The following is a 19,364-nucleotide window of genomic DNA, read 5'->3' on the forward strand; positions in this document are numbered from 1 at the left end:
TGAATTTATGGATCACCATTCTCGGAGGTTCGAGCGGGGCGTCTGACTGTCTCATTGGGCAATACCTCCTTACTTCTCCGATTGATTTTTTGTTGCCCGTTTCAGGCTTCGCTACGGATGATTGCGATCTGAAATAACAATATTGCTCTCTTTGGGCGCATCTTGCGCCTTCAATATGAATGTTGTAGTCTAAAAACGAAAATCAATTGCTCCTAGGGTATTCATCTAGCTATGTACAGCTGTATATCATTTCAATGGCAAAAGCGCAGGCGAAGTGTGTACTCAATTCGCTTTCGCACGCTGCTCCAGAACCTGTGCCGCAGTCTTCCGTAAATCTACCTTCCGGACTTTCCCACTGCCCGTAATTGGGATTGTTCGATCCACACCCTCTTCACCAAACACGAACACATGCTGCGGGGCCTTATGTCGACCCAATTTCTCGCGTGTCCAGACCCGCAACTCCTCGTCCGATGGTCGCTTGTCCTCGTAACCCGGAGCCAGCGCGATGAAGGCCCCAACCACCTCTCCGTACTTGTGGTCAGGAATGCCGATCACCGATGCAACCTCGATGGCTGGGTGGCTTGCCAGTCGCTCCTCGATTTCTAACGGATAGATGTTTTCTCCACCTGTTTGTAAAAAAAAAAACAACGTACCCGGTCAGTCATAACGGTCACTGTAATGTAGGAGTAGTTTGCGGAACGTAGCTCACGTACCACGTATGATAATGTCTTTGAACCGTCCGGTAATAGTGCAGCGGCCTTGCGGATCGAATATGGCCTCGTCCCCCGTCTTTAGCCACGTGGTGCCGTCGGCGTCGGTCGTTAGGGTTTCGGCCGTCTTTTCGGGGTTGTTCCAGTATCCTTTGGTTAATTGGTAGCCTGCGATGCATAGTTCTCCTCGCTGGCCGACCGGGACGATGCGGCCTTCCGCGTCGATGATCTTCGCTTTCGCATGGGGCATCACTTTGCCCACTGTTCTCAATCGGGTCTCGATGGTGTCGGTCGTGACTGCGTTGAAGCAGGTAGGTGAGGCTTCCGTGAGGCCTATTGATACAAGCGTAGATGTTAGTTCCACCCGTGTTTATATATGTAGGATAGTATTGTTCGAACACCCACCGTAGCTGCTAGTGTACTGTGTCATATTCAATTCTTCGAACAACCGTTTCATCAACGGGCGAGGAACAGGGGCGCCAGCGATGATTCCAGTGCGTAGATTACGTGTGTCGAAGTTCGGTGGTTTGGGTAGGCTTAGGATGGCTTCAAACATAGTCGGGACACCATGCAGAGCAGTACATTTTTCATCTGAGATCGCGTGGAGAACTGACTTCGGGTCGAAAGTTTCGCTGGGGAAGACGATCTTCGCGCCATGTGTGACAACAGCTAACATTCCAAGGACGAGTCCGAAGCAGTGGAAGAGGGGTGGAGGGCAGCAGAGGATATCGAACGAGGTGAGGTCCATCCGGTCTCCGATGAAGCGGGAGTTGTTGACCAAATTGCTGGAAACACAATAGCGTTAGTTATATGCAAAGCATGATTATATGTAGGGATCGACGCTGCATGGGACATGCTATGCTAGGGGCACACATACTGATGCGTCAACATGGCAGCTTTAGGGTTTCCGGTTGAGCCACTGGTGAACTGTAGATTGCAAACATCACCTGTTGTTAATTGTGCTTGTCGATCCAGCAAGGCATTGCTGGAAGCCGATAACCCTCTTTCGATGACATTGTTATATGTTGGGAAGTTCGAGTGTTCACCCCGCAAAATGACGATCTCTTCCAATGCAGCCGATGATCCTTTCCGCTTGGGATGAGGACCCAGATTTGACAGCACCTCCTCTAAGTTGTGACGGCCAATGTGAGGCGTCATAAACAGTAATCGGCAATCTAGATATCAAGATAAACTCTCAGCATGGAAGTTAAATGTCGATCAAGTAAGGCACAGCTACCTGTGTGTTCCAGAGCGTAGTAGAGCTCCGACGGCGTGTAAGTATTGTTGAGTACCACTAGAATAGCCCCGACCCGTGCTGCTGCAAAGAAGACAGAGATGTACTGTTCACAATTGCCAGCCATAATTCCTATACGATCGCCCTTGTGAATGCCCATCGCCAATAGGCCTCGAGCCAATCTATCAGCCTCATCGTTCAGGTCGGAATATGTCCATCGGGTTCCTGTCCAAGGGAACACTAGGCACTCGTGTTCTCCATATTGAAGGCTCTGTAATGCAAGTAACTCTCCGAGGGTGATGTCTAGTAGGGGAGGTTGGGTAGGGCCGTAAACAACTGAAAGCTGTTCAGGTGCCTTTGGCGGTTGAAAATGTGACAAAGTCTGTTGCAGACGTCGTGTAGCTGCCATGTCGAGTGTATTTCTAGTGTCGAAGGACCGGTCCACAGACTAAAAGTTTCTACGAGAGAGCTCGGTCGGGGGATACGCCGGTTCATAAATATAAGCGTCTTTTTCTAGCCTTTAATATACCTCGGGAGTTAATCGTCTTTGCTTGGATCCTTCCGGGTGTTCCATCAAACGCCTCTTTTCATCTCTCGGCACTCGATACCCAAAGTAGTAACGGAGCATGTACTAACTTGGTAGATAGCTCGTTCTTGTCCTTATACTTATCCACATGGGGACCCATTCCAATCAACAAGGCTGTTCCAAGACCTAGATCTTACGTTTTTCGGTCCGGATTTCGCCAAAGGTATTACCACATCGCTTGCAGAACTGGAAGCAGAAAAGGTTCCAGGTCTCAGCCATAGCGTTCCTGTCTCCACTGGTGGCGCACCGGTCTGACAGACTCGTGGAGGGTCCGTTGTAGCCAATCCGGGTGGTTCAACATATCTCACTTAATTTATCAGTGGGGATAAGATCAGATAACGGCTGTGGACTGAGCTCGGAAATTTTATCACAGGATCCGAACCCTTCATAAAGGAGCACAACTATTTTACATGGCTCACTCTTCATTATTAACAGTTTTCTCACCTGGAATTTACATTGGCTGTTTGACTCATTTTGAAACGTGGCTAGAGTAAAAGCGTGACATAGAGGGGTTTAGTTATCAGATTAGATCAGTATATATTGCCGTAAAAGGCTGTCAATTCCCGAAGAAAAAGAAAAGAAAAAGAAAAAGAAGAAAAAAAAAAATGTTTGGCGAATCCCCTCCAAAATGCCTCGGTACAGACGGCATACGTAGGGTAATATTCATCGGAGCAGAGATATTTGATATTTCCGTCTCATCAATTTGCAGGAGTTAGCCAAGTTAGCCAAGCCAGGACAAGACGCCAGTACACTCGGCTATTGGATTCCCTGCCGGCCTTCGCTGGTTCCTCGTCAATAAGAAACTTAAATAAACGAGCAACGGAGAGAGGTAGTCATGAAGACTAAGCTTGGCAAGAAGGATCAATTGATCGAGAGTCAAAGAACTATTGAGATGCCATCAATCATGACGGATATACCCGCCATTGCCTATATTGGTTGAACAAAGGATACTTTCAGGGTCAGCTTGGATTCGGCATTGATTACTCTAAGCTGCAGGGATCGACCATGTCTTTGTCTTGAAGGGGGTGGTTCCTGGCGGGGCCTAGCATGCCGTTTAGAACCGGTTACTCTATTATTATCAACTTCCATCCCGGAACGCATAGCTCCAAAACGCATGGTTGAGGCATATAAAAGTATGAATCATCCATGACGAATTTCTTGGAACAGCAGCGCTATGAGATAAAAGCACTTTATTTTTAATTGTGGAGCTGGAGACTGGTGTACAGTCAAGCGACTTCACATATAAACGCTTCTACCTTACGAAAGAACTGGATCATTACATGAAGCATCTGATAACCACTCCTGCCATAACCTGTTGTGGAGAATCTTCAGGCAAACATCATGACTAGGGCCCAGGAATCTCAGACCCTGCCAGTCTGCCGTTGACAGGAATAGCTTCTGCACAACTACACAAAGTCCAAAGTAGGAAAGGCAAGCCCTACAGTCGCACATGGAAAATCTTCAAGAAAGATCGACAGATCCAGGAATCACCCAGGATTATGCTTCAACTCTGGACCCTGGCCACAGTGGCCAAAAGAAGTCTACGATAGAATACAATTCGACCGGAGTATTTTCAGCTTTGAGTACTGTCATTAATACAGTACGGCCGATACAATACTAGCGAAAACGGTATGGATCTAATCAGATGATCTAATCAGATAACTTGGCCGATGACCGGAGAGAGTGACTGGTCTGCGCCCCCACTTCGTGACGGGACGGTAAGAGAATCGTGGGAGTGATTGGCGCGTCATCCGCGCAGTGTGGTATCACTCAAAAACTTTTGCAAATCCTGCACATCACAATCAATACCATTGTAATTACCGCGGTAGCCCGTTCAGCAACCCCCACTTTATCATGTTCTGCCCAATGAGCTTGTTTTGAAGCCCTTTGCGTTCCCACGGATGACGCCGTACGATGATGGTTCCTGAGTTTGCTGCAGAATGTGGCTGTTTAGCTGCAGTTGCAGGAATATCTTGGTTGCAAATCCCTCCAGCTCCTTTGACTAGCTGTGATACCCATTTATTTGTACGCGTGCCGGTACAAACTCTTGCTGCAGAAGCCAGACGAGTTTCGCTGAGTTCACAGGTGAGTAGCCGCAGTGACCCCGCACTACTGAAGCAATGGCAGGCAAAATCACGAGCGATGAGGGGTACGGAAGCTCTGTGGACTCAGTCTGCGAAAAGACCCTTTCTTTGAGCAACAGCGCCTCGTCCATAACCATGAACGAAATCCTGCCCGTTACCAAGGTTCCAGCCTTGGACACGATCGATCCATACGTTGTCGATAGATCAGCCGAGTGTGCGGTAGCCAGAAGTCCCCCGCTCGAGCTATCTTGCAGTACGGAATATCAGAACCTCGCCGATGGCATCGTCCAGGGCTATGCGCGTTTCATATCTGGCTTCACCGGGCTCGAAGATGTTGCTTTCTTCGTATCCCGCCATTCGCCCTTCGTGTCGGGCACGCAACAGGCATGCGGAGTCATTTGCGCTTCCGTGTTTTGCTCCGATGGTGCTGAGCAGCAGAGGGGCGAACAATGTTGCAAAGTGCGCGAAGTAGATACATGCCACTACAACAAGGACGAGATCCAGTTTTCGTTGACCCTAGGATTGGGTGTCGGACCTGAAAATGGCGAGCTACAACCTAGCGTACAAGGAAATGTTGGTCTTCTCCAAAGATAGCGTGTGCACTGTACTTGGGTAACTGACGCATCTGTAGATGTTCGGCTTGAATGTTACATCTACTACGAATGACGGTGTTCTACAAATCGATTTTACCTATCCGACGCAACTCATTCCGGATACGTCAATCTCGCAACTGTTGAAAACGCTCGCCTCACACTTAGCCGATTCGTCCACATTCCTTAGCCTCGATATATCCCCTCCTGAGCTTTCGATCCTTAATTTCCCTCCACTTATGGTACCCCCGTCCATGGGCACCGAACTGACTGAGGCCGTTGCAGCCGAGAGCTCTAGGCCACCCCTTCTTCACGCTGCTTTCGAGGGCTGGGCCCGTAGAAAGCCTAATCGCATAGCGCTTGACTTCGTACATTCTTTAGCATCTGCAGAAATACCCGCAGAACACAGCATTTTAACTTACGCAGCTCTTAATACTGCAGCCTCGAACTTGGCCATACATATCAGGACTCTTTTGTCCGGTCACGATCACTCGGCCAGTCAAGGGCGCATAATCCCTGTATATATGTCGACGTCCCCTGAACTTTATATTTCCTATCTCGGTATCCTGAAGGCTGGCTGTGCGTTTTCGCCGATCCCTCAAGATGCCCCCGCACGACGAGTACAAGAGATCCTCCAAGATATTGGCTCTCCCATTATCCTAGGAAATACACCTGAGCCGTCCCCTACACCGTGGAGCACGGAAACTACAGATGCTACAACAGCCACTCACACATGGGTTGATGTCGTGGAAGTGTCGAAGTGGAAAGAGCTACGAGGGGACCAGGCCCCTTCAACACCTATGTCTGAGCCTCTTGACCAACCAGATATAAATGAAAATCAGACTGCTTATCTCCTATTCACGAGTGGCTCTACTGGAAAGCCCAAGGGCGTTCAAGTTAGCCATCGGGCAGTTACCTGCTCCATTGAGTCTCATGCTACAGCCATCCCGCTCCCTGGAGACTCCGTTGGGGACTTCCGTTGGTTCCAGTTCGCATCTCCCACATTTGATCCATCGCTCATGGAAATCTTCGTAACATTGAGTAGTGGTGCTACTCTTTGCTCTGCGTATCGCAGTTTGACATTGACAGACTTGGAAGCAACCATCAATGAAGCAAAGGCAACTGTGATGATGGCCACTCCCAGCTTGGCCGCACTTCTGCGTCCTTCACGTCTGACAACTCTCCAGTCTCTCTGGACCATGGGCGAAAAGCTAAATCGAACAGTCATCGAGAACTTTGCTTCCAAACCGAATACCAACGAGGTAAATGGCTCTTCAGGGCCTTCGACCATGTTGGTTAATGCATATGGCCCCACAGAAGGCGCCATTAACTGCACTTTCCTTGCCCCAGTCGACCGTTCCACTCGTGGTTCCATCATTGGTAAAGCGCTGCCTACGAGTGCAATGTTCATCTTGGATCCGAATACGCATGTACCCAGGCCGGTACCGTCTGGGCTTACTGGGGAGCTGGCGCTAGGAGGACCGCAGGTCAGCAAAGGTTATTTGAACCGCCCGAAAGAAACTGCGAAGTCATTTGTACATAGCCCCGACTTCGGCTACGTCTACCGCACTGGTGACATGGCACGCATTGTTTGGGACGAGACAGGCTCCCAGGTTATTGAGTTCCTTGGCCGTATTACCTCTGATCAGGTAAAGCTCAGCGGTCGCCGCGTGGAACTTGGTGAGATAGAGTCTGTCCTCTCCACTGTGAATGGTATTATCGAGGCTGTGGCCGTAGTGTCGAAGCGGGACATGAACGTGCAAGGCAGTGAACAGATCTTTGCATGCCTAGTAGTGGATAACGCGACCGAAGTAGAAAAACACGAAATTGTGCGAACCGCGCAAGAGTCAGCACAGTCGCATCTTGCATCATACATGTGCCCATCGGCATACGCATTCTTTGACTCTCTACCTAGATCTAGCTCTGGGAAAGTCGACCGCAAAGCCATATCTGCCAAGCTCCAGCAGGGTGATGTGGACCTATTCTCCACCCAGGAACCCAAGTCTGAAACGTCCGTTGATGCACAAGACAGCTGGGAGAGTACAGATGAACACACACAACGGGTGCAACAACTGGTACTCAACCTTATTGCAGAAACATCCGACGAAGATGTCACCGCAATCAAGCCCGGATCAGATCTTTATTCGCTGGGCATTGACAGTCTCGGGGCGATGCGGCTCCTGCAGAAGCTGCGAGATAATTCCGTTGAAGGCTTATCTGTAGGGGATGTACTGCGAGCTGAAACACCTAAGGGGCTGGTGTCAATGATTGCAAAGCCTCACTCAACGGCGAATGATATCGATTCGAACGGCGCTTCTCTAGCTGATAACTCCGCTGAGCTGCTGAGCCAGCAGCTTGCGTCATTCAGTACCAGAAACCACCCTGTATGTGCGGAGAGGCTCGGTCTAACCTCGGATCAGCTCCAGAAAGTCTTACCGACCACGGCAACACAATCTGGTATGTTGACCAGCTTTCTGCGCAGCTCAGCAGATAAGTCGTTCGAAACTCGCTCGTACATTTATCATTCCGTCCTTCCCCTTGAGGCTGCAGTTGACCTTGACCGTGTACGGAGCGCGTGGGACTTTGTTACTGCGAATTATGACTCCTTCCGCACTGTCTTCTGCTGGCTCGACGACGACATGGCTCCATTCGCACAATGCATCCTGGCTGCCGATGCAGTACCACAGCCAAAGTGGAACGTTTACAACGTCTCTGAGGGCAATTCAGAGAAGGAAATGATAAACAAGGCTCTACGAGACGCGGAAGAAACCATTAACTTGAATACCCCTCCGTGGAAGTTGTCTCTGATCACATCCCCTGAAAGAACGCTCATAATCTTGAGCATGTTTCATGGAATATTTGACGGTGGCTCATTGCAACTACTTCTTCAGGATGTGTCTTTGGTTTACGGCAATAAGGCTATGGCCCACAGAACATCATTGGAGCATATTGTACAACATCACTTTGGCGCTGACCACACAGCAACATCTAAATTTTGGAACGAACATTTGGAGCACTACTCGCCGATTTCTTTTCCTTCCGTCACGCCTTATCGGACTCCTTCAGTGAAAGTGGCCGATTGCGTGGAAATCACCGCACACATCAGCTACGACAGGTTGAAAAGGCAGTCTAAAACCATTGGCGCAACCCCACTTTCAGTGCTACAGGCAGCTTGGGGCTCTGTCCTCTTGGCCTACACTGGGACCCCAGACCAAGATGTTGTGATGGGCAGTGTAATTTCTGGGCGGTTGGATCCCGACTCGGAAATATGTATTGGTCCAACATTTACCACCGTTCCCGTACGACTCGCTCTGAACCTGATCCCACAGGATGCCACTGGCACTCGGACGAACAGATCTGTCGCCCGCTACCTGTCATCGTTTAATGCCAAGACATTGTCTTATCTGCAACCGCGTTTGGGGTCCCTGGTCACAGGAGATGGTCGATTGACATATGACACGCTTTTGGCATATCAGGACTTCAGTGCTGGATCGAGCGCCAGTGGGCTTTGGAGCTCAATAGACCACCCACCAATGGGGAATGACTTTGCTGTGATGATTGAAGTTTGGCCTGGAGCCAATTCATCTTTGACCTTCCGTGCCAGTTTCAATCATGCTCTGCTTGACTCTGAATCAGCTGAGGTTATGCTGAGACAAATGGCGGATATCGTTGCGTTCATACTTGAAACACCAGAAGGAAACTTCTTAGATGCTCCATCCCAGACCCAGGTCGAGCTGAAGTCAACTTTCAATCCAACCTCAAGTATTGCTCCAGAGGTGTCAGAGGGCGCGCTAATCCATTCTCGATTTGAAGAACATGCAGAATCGCACCCAGAGGACATAGCACTAATATTCAAGGGCGACTTGGATGACGACAGTAACCCATGTAATATCTCATGGACCTATGCGGAGCTCAACGCTATAGCCGATGATCTCGCTGAGAATCTGCTTCAAGTCACTGGTCCGCTGACAAATACTCCTGTTCCCATATGCATTGAGAAAAGTCCGGCCATGTATGTGGCTATTCTGGGAATTCTCAAAGCAGGCGGTGCCTGGTGTCCGATTGACACCCTTTCGCCTGCCCAGCGTCGCCATGACTTGATTGCTCGGACTGGCGCCAAAGTTCTTCTCACGTCTAGTAATGACGGCGATCAACCCGAAGGGTCCATCCCAGCTGGGGTCGATACTATCGATGTTAGCCGATTCACTGTGAATACCTCTAAGTCGAACGGCATGGGAAGGCCCAGCACTAGGCAAAGAACAAGCCCAGATGGTATGGCATATCTCATCTGGACTAGTGGTACAACAGGTGCACCTAAGGGTGTTCCTATCAAGCATTCTGCCGCAGTCTCTTGTATGAAATCTCTTGGCAAGGATATTCCCACAGACGTACAAGGCGGCGTCGTTCGCTGCATGCAGTTCTCACAGTATACCTTCGATGTGTCAATCCAAGACATTTTCTATACCTGGAGCCTTGGAGGAATTCTCATCTCCGCTACCAGAGAGATAATGTTGGGCTCTTTCTCGAAACTCGCGAACATTACCAAGGCTACCCATGCGCATCTCACTCCGGCGTTTTCAGCAGGTGTTCCTAGGAAGAGCTGTGAAACGCTTGAGGTGATTACTATGATTGGTGAGAAGTTGACCCAGCCAGTCGCCGATGACTGGGGCACAGATATGCGCGCCTTCAACACATATGGTCCTGCCGAAGTAACCATTGTTTCCACAATCAGGGAGTTCGGAAATGAGCACAAGAACATCAAAAGCGCAAATATTGGCTGGCCCATGGATACCGTGTCTGTTTTCGTGACAAAGAACCAGCGAATGGTAATGAAAAATGCGGTTGGCGAGTTAGCATTGGGTGGGCCCCAGCTTTCCCCTGGCTATCTGAATCAAGAGGATGTCACAAAAGCAAAGTACGTTTGGAATGAGGAAGCCTCGCAGACACTGTATTATACCGGTGACTTGGTGCGCATGCTTGCTGATGGCTCTCTTGAATATCTCAACCGTGTCGATGACCTGGTCAAACTCGGTGGTATTAGAGTTGAGCTTAGCGAAATCAGTTTCTCCCTTGATACCTGCCATCCTTCCGTTGAGAATATTGAAACACTCATCCTCAGTCGTTCCGACAGACCTACAAAGGTGGTGGTTGCCTTCCTTTCTGCACCTGCAGCTGCATCTGCCGATGATGACAAGTTGTTGATACTCAACAGTACGGCACTGGATATAGCGCGTGCTGCCAGAGATAAAGCCCACTCGGTCCTTCCTGATCATATGATCCCGTCTGTGTACTTGGTTGTGAAAAACATTCCAAGAACACCATCTGCCAAGACTGACCGTCGGGCTCTGCAAGCCGCATATGAAGCTATTAACATCGACAGTTGGGAAGGCCAGCTAAACCCTGAAAATGCGGATTCTGCCAAAGAGTCAGGAAGCGATGCAGACGCCACCACAACTTCAAAGATAATCGATATGATCGCATCACTGGCCAACATCTCATCCTCAATCATTACCAAGGTTAGTAGACTTGGAAGTCTAGGTATCGATTCAATTCGCGCCATTCGCCTTGCCTCTAGACTCAAAGAAGCTGGCTACCAACTGTCTGTTGTCGAAGTACTAAACTGTGTCACCGTACAAGATTTGGTGAGGTTGGCCTCTTCTAGCAAAGCTGCCACTGCCTTCTCAGATACATTTGACCTGGAGAAGTTCAATCTGACATGGCATGTTTTGGCCGCCAAAAAGATACAAGAGGATTTCTTCACTGTGCGCGCTACTACAATTCAGGAAAGCTTGCTCAGTGAGACAATGGGTACATACGACATGTACTGGAGCAATCATTTCTTCTCACTTGACCCCTCCGTGTCGCTTGACCGACTAAAGCAGGCTTGGCTTGCAGTTTCCCAAAAGACGGAAGCACTGAGGACTGGATACATTCCCGTGGCTGAGGCGGCTAGTACTTGTCATGATAATTTCGACTTTTCTATCCTGCAGCTCATTTATAAGTTGCCTACCTTAGATTGGGAAGTACACAACTGTACTGAAGATGATTGGGTAGCGCTGCGTGACCACCGAATTGAGACAATTATGAAAAAACACCAAAGCAATTATTTCAGCAACCCACCGTGGGCTGTTACCGTTGTCGACAAGGGCAATGAAAGAGTCATGGTTCTTACGATACACCATTCTATCCACGATGGCCCTTCTCTCAGTCTAATCATGGATGATGTGCAATCTGCTTACATGCACAAGCCGCCCTTGAGGCATCAACTTAGCAGTGCGCTTTCGATCGTTCTTCCGAATGAAGTGAAGAGCGCAGAGACCTGCAACTTTTGGCAATCCGAGTTAGAGAGGTTTTCAGAGCTGGACACTCCAGTGTGGCCTGACCTTACTGGCAAAAAGGTAGATCCTGGAGTTGAACAAGAGTTCAAGCTCATCTCAGAGGAAATTCCATTGACGGAGAAGGCTTCGGAGCTTCAATCGGCTGCAGCTCAACTCGGAGTGTCATCTATTGCCTCTATTATACGAGCAGCATGGGGCTATGTTTCACTTTGCTATCTCGGAATCCCAGCAACCGTTTTTGCAGAAACTCTCTCCGACCGTATGTTGCACCCGGATCTTGAGGATGCAATTGGCCCATTGATCTCTGTTGTTCCCATACCTTTCCACCCACAGGGAAGCGCGCGCGAATTTCTCGCAGAGCAACACCGGATCTCGGTACAATCTTGGAAGCATTGCCATATTCACGCTCGTGATGTGCGAAGGATGCTAAACCGGCCAAGAGGAGAGGCATTATACCCAGCTGTTTTCAATTTCCATGTGGCATCTGAATCAAATGGCCCTTCTCGATCCCAAATCTGGCAGGAGCTAGAAGACCAAATTGGCTTACACGTGGAGCATCCCATGGCCTTCAATGTCTTTCAACGTCCAGACGGCGCTATCGTCTTGGAGGCATCATCAGATAGCCGCCTGATGAGCCGAGAGCAGCTGTCGCTTTTTGTCCGTCAGGTCGATGGCTTTGTCACTTCTATGTTGGCGTTTCCCGACAAGCAATTAGCAGACCTCATGCACCATCTTCCAACAGCCTTGATGTCTATCTCCACTAGACCTGTTCCCGAGTCTGTTCGTGATTCGGTCCTTACTAGTCCAACCTATTGGTTGGAGAAGAATGCCCGCGAGCACCCGGAATGGACAGCTGTTGAAGTCGCAAGTGACATAGCTCCTGAAGGAATTGTTAAAGAAGCGTGGACCTACGAGACGCTCAACACAAAGGCGAACCGTGTGGCAGCCTACATTGCCTCCCAAGGGCATAAGAACAGAATGATTGGCGTTTGCTGTGGACGAAACCTTCCTTCTTATCCAATAATCGTTGGCATCTTCAAGTCTGGAAATGGTTACCTTCCGATAGACGAAGGCCTTCCAGATGAGCGTAAAGCATTTTTGACTGAGGATGCTGATTGCCCCATTGTCTTCACCGAGACCCAATTTTCGCAGACATTCTCCCGAGTCCCTGAAGGATGTCGTATTATTTGCGTCGACGACTTTGGCTTCCAGGAATTGGTGGAAACAATGCCGGCTGAGGACCGGGATTACCAGTCTCATCCAGACGATGTCGCCTATCTTCTTTTTACATCTGGTTCAACTGGTAAACCGAAAGGCGTCATGGTCACCCGGGGCAATCTTTCATCGTTTATCGAGTCATTCGGAGAGTTCTGCATCAAAGCAGCTCCTGGTACACTGACTCTGGGTGGCACTGGTAGGTATCTCGCACAAGCCAGCAGAGCCTTTGATCCTCATCTTCTGGAAATGTTCTTCCCGTGGCGCCAAGGAATGACCACTGCGACCGCTCCTAGAGCTATGATCTTGAATGACATCAAAACAACACTTTCAAAATGGGAGATAACACATGCAAGCTTCGTGCCGTCAATGGTAGATCAATCCGATGCCCGGCCAGAGGACTGTCCCAAGCTACAATATATGACGGTCGGCGGCGAGAAAATATCCAAGAAAGTATTGGATACATGGGCCGATTCTCACATCGCGCTTGTAAATGCATATGGTCCGACTGAGGTGACAATTGGTTGTACTTTCGCTCATGTTAGGAAGGAGACAAATATGAGGAACATTGGACCACCGTTGAGTGCCTGTGCCTGTCATGTCATGATTCCCGGTACAGAAAACTATGCTCTCCGAGGTCAAACTGGAGAGCTGGTCTTTAGTGGCGATCTTGTTGGAAAGGGATACCTTAACAGACCCGATGCCACTGGATTTGTGACGGGACCTAATGGCGAGAGAATGTACCGAACTGGTGATATAGGCCGTCTGATGCCGGATGACTCAGTGGAGTATCTGGGCCGTGGTGACGATCAAACCAAAATCCGGGGCCAAAGGCTAGAGCTCGGAGAGGTGTCCGAAGTGCTACGCTCATCTTCGGCCGTTACCATTACTGTTGTCACAACAGTTGTCAAACATCCAGGTCTCGCCAGAGCGCAGCTTATATCTTTCATTACGCGGTCGGATTCTCGTCACCACCAGCCGGATGAGAGCGTAGAATTTGTCCAGTCTGATTTCGCTACATTGGGCAAGGAACTCCAGGATATCCTCAAAAAGAAGCTGCCGGCATATATGGTTCCGGAGCTTATCCTACCCATAACGTATATCCCGAAGGCACCGATGTCTGGGAAAGCGAACCTCAAAGAACTGCATGCTCTGTTCACGAATTTACCACTTGCAGCTGTTCTCCAGGGAAACAATGCGATCAATAGAAATGGCAGTGCCGTCAGCCGACCTCTGACCGCTGATGAGGAGGCCGTTGTGGAGGAGGTCTGTACCGTTATATCTACAGACCGTTCCAACATTGGCCCAATGACAAATATCTTTGAAATTGGCCTGGACAGTCTGAGCGCCATAGGCCTCTCCATCAAGCTCAGAAAGGTTGGATACCAAGCCACAGTCGCTCTTGTCATGAGCAACCCAGTTATTGAACAACTTGCCCGGCTTCCAAGAAACACCTCGTTAATGAATGGACAAGATGCATTGTCGAATACACACCAAAGGCTTCTTGGCATAGAATCTCAGTACAGGGAAAGTTCCCCTGCTGGAGTCGACCTGTCTCAAGTTGCTTCTGTGCGTCCTTGTCTGCCCCTCCAAGAAGGCTTGGTAGCCCGCTCCATCAATAGCGATGGGGACCAACTCTATGTTAATCATGTTATTCTTCAACTTGAAAAGGTCGACGTTGCTCAGTTGAAGTCAGCATGGCAAACAGTGGTCAATGACAATGACATATTGAGAACTGCTTTCGCTCCGTTGGATAAGGAGATGGTCCAGGTGGTCTTCTCTCCTGACTCCAACCAGCTTCGCTGGACCGAAGAAGAATATCTCACCCTTGAAGAATCGATCGAGAGTTCCAAGCAGCAACAGGAAGGAGTCACTCAAGATATCATTTCGAACATCTCCAGTACACCTCCTGTGCGATTCCATCTTGCAAAGAGCTCTGAAACCAAGGAACCACTCGCTCTCTTCATCTCCATCCACCATGCTCTCTATGATGGCGAGTCTTTCTCAATGTTGATGGACGATGTTACTTCTTATTATGCCGAGTACCCAGTTCCAGAGAGAGGTTTACCGTTGGCATTCATTGAACATGTTTATGGTCAAGACTTTGAAAAGGCGAAGAAGCACTGGACTGAGTATCTGTCCGGTTGCCACCCGACAATCTTCCGCGAAGATCCTAGTGTCATGGACCTTCCAACTTCTGCGCACAAGCAACTTAGTAACAAATTATCAGCCTTAGAGCGCCGATCAGCGAGTCTCCAAACAACGGTCCCCTCCTTAATACAGGCTATATTTGCACTTCTGTTGGCCGATACAGTAGGTGCTTCAGATATAACTTACGGACTTGTGCTCTCTGGTCGCGCTTTATCTGTGCCTGGAGCAGATTCGGTCCTGCTTCCATGCATCACTACAATTCCCAGTCGTCTTGACACGGATGGGCTGGACACGGTTACTGACGTAATTGAGGCTGTCCAAAGATCGACTGTCAGGTCGCTTGATTACCAGCATACTTCCTTGAGACATATACAGCGTTGGATAAACTCCCAAACTCCTCTCTTTGATTGCCTCTTCTCTTACATCAGGGCTACTGAGCCAGAGAGACATAGTCTCTGGAAGGAGCTTGACAGCCACATGCCTGCTGAATATCCACTTGCACTTGAAGTCGAGGCAAACCATGCTACTGACACGATCAATCTAAACTGCCTCTTTTCCCCAGCGTTCGATACTCTATATAATGGAGAGGAGTTCCTCGAAAAGATGGATGCTGTACTAGCAAGTGTCGCGTCAGGCGAAAGTGTCTCTTTGGATAGTTTCAATCTCCCTCGAGTGGAAGATTCTGGACCACGTTCATCTGCTATTAAATGGGACGAGACAACATGGTCCAATACAGAAACTGCGATTCAAGGTCTCGTTGCTGCCTTCTGTAGCTTGAGGTTGGCAGATATCACCAAGGGAGCCTCCTTCTTGAGTCTAGGCATTGACTCCGTTACAGCCATCCAGTTCGCACGCAAGCTACGTGAGTCAGACCTCAATGTTTCCTCGTCTGACGTCATGCGCTTCTCTTGTGTTGGTGCGTTAGCTAGACACATCGAGCAATCTTCTCTCCCTCAGCCCACAACGAACGGTGAACAGGTTAACGGGACAACGAATATTCCTCTTAATGTCTACCAGAAGCATGTCCGTCTCTTAGGTGATAGTGATTCCGTCGAATCCATGTTTGAATGTACACCTCTACAAGCAGGCATGATCACACAAACATTAGCCTCCTCCGGGCAGGTCTACGTCAATCCTCATCCTGTCCGCCTTAACGACTCTGTGGATACTAATAGGCTACGGGAGGCGGTCCAAGAAATAATCAAGAGAAATGACATCCTGCGTACTTCATTCCATCTGATAGGGGAGCTTGGCTCTTCCTGGATCGGTGCTGTACATACACATCCTCCTCTTGAATGGCAAGAGCTGACTTTACCATCTGACCGTGACGTTCTTTCTGAGGTCAACGCACTCTTCTCGTTTGGGGAGGAGTCTTCCTTTGAGGTTCCCCCCATCCGCTCAGTTCTGGTTAATCAGCCTGAGGGAAGACTCCTGGTCGTCGTCATGCACCATTCTCTATACGACGGTGCTTCCTTGCCATTCTTCTTCGAGGACCTCGCTATTACGTACAATGGTGAGCATCCATCAGAGAGACCACAGTTCTCAGAAACAGTCAGACATGTATTGAACGGACAAGATGAGGCCTGCGGCTTTTGGGGCCGTAAGCTACAAGATTATGAAGCTGTTGAGCTTCCTCAGCTGCCGTCTTCTGAATCTTTGGATCGCATGTTCCTCTCAGACAATCATGTTGATCTTGACTTGCCGGTTATTATTGACGCCTGCAAAAAGATGGAGGTCACTGTACAAAGCGTGGCTATCTTAGCGTACGCCAAGGCCCTCGCACGTCTTATTGGGAAACGTGACATTGCATTTGGACAAGTTCTTGCGGGCCGGTCAGTGCCAGGAACCGAACGTACTTTTGGCCCGCTGTTCAACACTGTAGCTCAAAGAGTGACCTTTGAGCCAAAGTTCCTGAGCAATAGGGCTATGGCTTCGCGGCTGCAACAACTCACAACTGAAGCACAAGAATACCAGCACGCGCCTCTGAGAGTTGTACAAAACTCTCTGAGAAAGGCTAGTACACTGAGGGCTACTTCGCTCTTCGATACGCTCTTCGTCTTCCAGAAGAGCGCAGACTTTGCTGGCAGCATCCTTGAGGAGCAACAGATTTGGAAGCCGTACGAAACAGATGGCTATGCTGCTCAAGCCGAGTATAAGCTGAATGTGGAAGTTGACCATAGGCAAGACGGAATTGCGGTCAGCGCCAACTGCAACGGGCAATATATGTCACAAATGGCTCTCGATAGCTTCATCAATGATTTCACAACCGCCTTCAAAGATATTATCCAGCACCCAACCAGGTGCGTCACAGTCATACCTGAGCATCTTGGAGAGCTGCCTCTCAGACTGTCCTTGGAAACTCCCGAAGAACGCCTGGCTGAAGACTCCAACACACCTCCGCACGAAGCCACCGTTAAATCTGTACTAGCAGATGTTTCTGGAGTGCCAGTCGACAGTATTAACCCCACTACTAGCATCTTCAGTATTGGGTTGGACTCCTTATCTGCAATCCGCATTGCTTCTATCTGTCGATCGAAGGGTCTGAAGACCGGTGTAGCCGATATTCTCCAAGGCAACACCCTTCGTGGAATCAGTCAACGTATCCGACCTATAACAGAACAGGCAATCAAGCCTCAAGGTGCCCTTATCAAGGACTACGATCAAGTCGAGAAAATAGTTTTGAGACAGCTGAGCTTGAATAAGGAGTCGATTGAAGCCATTCTTCCCTGTCTCGGCGGTCAGTACTATCACCTCGTGGGCTGGTTGAAGTCTGGACGGAAGCTGTTCGAACCTGCCTGGCCATACTTTACTACGGAACGCATCAATGCCGACATGCTTGAAGAAGCATGGTATCAACTTCGTCAAAGGCATCCAATACTACGGACTTGCTTCGCAGCTATTTCTTCTTCCGAAGCGGTCCAGGTTGTCATGAAGCAGGCTATGCGTGACGCTGAAACTTTCAAGGTCATTGAGTCTTCTGATTCCATAAAAGAGGCTGCAAGGGCACAGTCAAAGGCAGAGGCTTTAGAGCCTTCTTCGCTCTTTGTTCCCCCTGTACGACTACGCCTCATAAAGGCCAGCGACAGAGACGGCATCGTTATCCTAGTGAACCACGCTGCATACGATGCATGGACAATGCCACTGTTCGTTTCAGAGCTTGCAAAGCTCTACCGTGGTCAGCCCTTGGACTCAAACCCTGATTTCCCTTCCTTTGTCGACTACTCAGTCCGTTCTCTCCGTGAGGTTGACGAGAAAGCATACTGGACCTCCGCCCTCGGCTCAGGTATGCGCACCGTCATCAACTCTAAGCAGGAAGCCGGCCAAGTCCCAGATCAACTATTCGTCGGGGCTTGGGAAAAGGTCAAGAACGTATCCCACATGGAAAACATATGCCGCTCCGTCGGCCTGGGTCTCCAAGCCGTGGTCCTTCTGGCTGTTGCTCGCACCCTTGCGCGGGCAACAGGGTCAACAAGTCCAACCATGGGCTTATACCAAACCGGTCGCTCCGCCTCATTCCCCAACATTGAGAAGCTCTCCGGGCCTTGTCTGAACGTCAATCCATTCACCATCTCCGACGTCATCTCTGACGAATCGGACCCCAACCTCCTAGACAAAGCCCGCGCTGTTCAATCTTCCCTTGCAGAACGCGTCTCATTCGAGCAAAGCTCGCTGCAGGACGTCCTCCGCTGGGTTGATGCCCAACAATCCGGATCGCCATGGTTCAATACCTGGGTCAACCTCCTCTGGATGCAGGGTTCCATTCCATCAGCTAATGATGCCTCGCCAGATGCAGACGTCAACGACAAGGCCGAGGTCTTTTTGCCTCTTCGCATTGGTGTCCCCACGGACTTTATTCCCGATGAGCCTCTGCCTGGTCTGGAGGCGACCTCCGTGTCTGCCTTGGATACTTCTCTTCTACTAGATGAGAACGTCTACATCGATATCGGACCTGACCCGAAGACTGATACCATTGGATTCGGTGTTCGTGTCGAAGGTGGCTGTCTTTCTGAGGAGGAAGTCAATGAACTTGTGTCGGATATTGGGGCTGAGATTGAAGGAATTGTGTCGTCGTTGCAGTGATACAACGCAAGAAAGCAAAACCAAGGCAACTAAAAAAAAAAAAAAAAAAAGAAAAAGAAGTTAATATGAGGCAAGATTCCTCTTCCTGGATACCAGTGTATGTTTTTGGCTACATCATACACATTTTTTGTTACATGGGCATTTCTAGATTTTGATTTCTGTTTATTTCATGCTTGTCAATAGATCGGTTGTATATACTCAATTATTTTGATAGTTCAATCTACTTTTCGTTCAAAACTGTGATTCTTTTCAATACAAATAAATAAAGTAGGTGTATATTAGTTCGCTGTTCATATATTCATCCCAGCACATGCAGATTCTATACAGATTCTATGCATGGTATGTGGCTAAGTTGCCGTCATAAAGAGTGGATATA

The 19,364-nt window shown here is 49.2% G+C and overlaps 2 protein-coding genes across 2 annotated transcripts; one reads left to right on the forward strand and one right to left on the reverse strand.

Moving 5' to 3' along the window:
• Nucleotides 1–282: 282 nt before the first annotated feature.
• On the reverse strand, nucleotides 283–2,353 carry sidI (putative long-chain-fatty-acid-CoA ligase; the record flags this gene model as incomplete). The annotated part of the gene is made up of 5 exons (XM_022531207.1): nucleotides 283–626; nucleotides 714–1,043; nucleotides 1,116–1,495; nucleotides 1,588–1,885; nucleotides 1,948–2,353. The coding sequence occupies 5 exons, from the start codon at nucleotides 2,351–2,353 to the stop codon at nucleotides 283–285; spliced, it is 1,758 nt and encodes a 585-aa protein (XP_022392999.1).
• A 2,297-nt stretch (nucleotides 2,354–4,650) lies between these two features.
• On the forward strand, nucleotides 4,651–18,988 carry sidC (nonribosomal siderophore peptide synthase SidC; the record flags this gene model as incomplete). Its single annotated transcript, XM_022531208.1, has 3 exons — nucleotides 4,651–5,187; nucleotides 5,246–16,421; nucleotides 16,485–18,988. The coding sequence occupies 3 exons, from the start codon at nucleotides 4,651–4,653 to the stop codon at nucleotides 18,986–18,988; spliced, it is 14,217 nt and encodes a 4,738-aa protein (XP_022393002.1).
• Between the last annotated feature and the right edge of the window lie 376 nt (nucleotides 18,989–19,364).

The sequence above is a fragment of the Aspergillus bombycis genome, assembly GCF_001792695.1.
Source record: "Aspergillus bombycis strain NRRL26010 chromosome Unknown contig00010, whole genome shotgun sequence".
NCBI lineage: Eukaryota > Fungi > Ascomycota > Eurotiomycetes > Eurotiales > Aspergillaceae > Aspergillus > Aspergillus bombycis.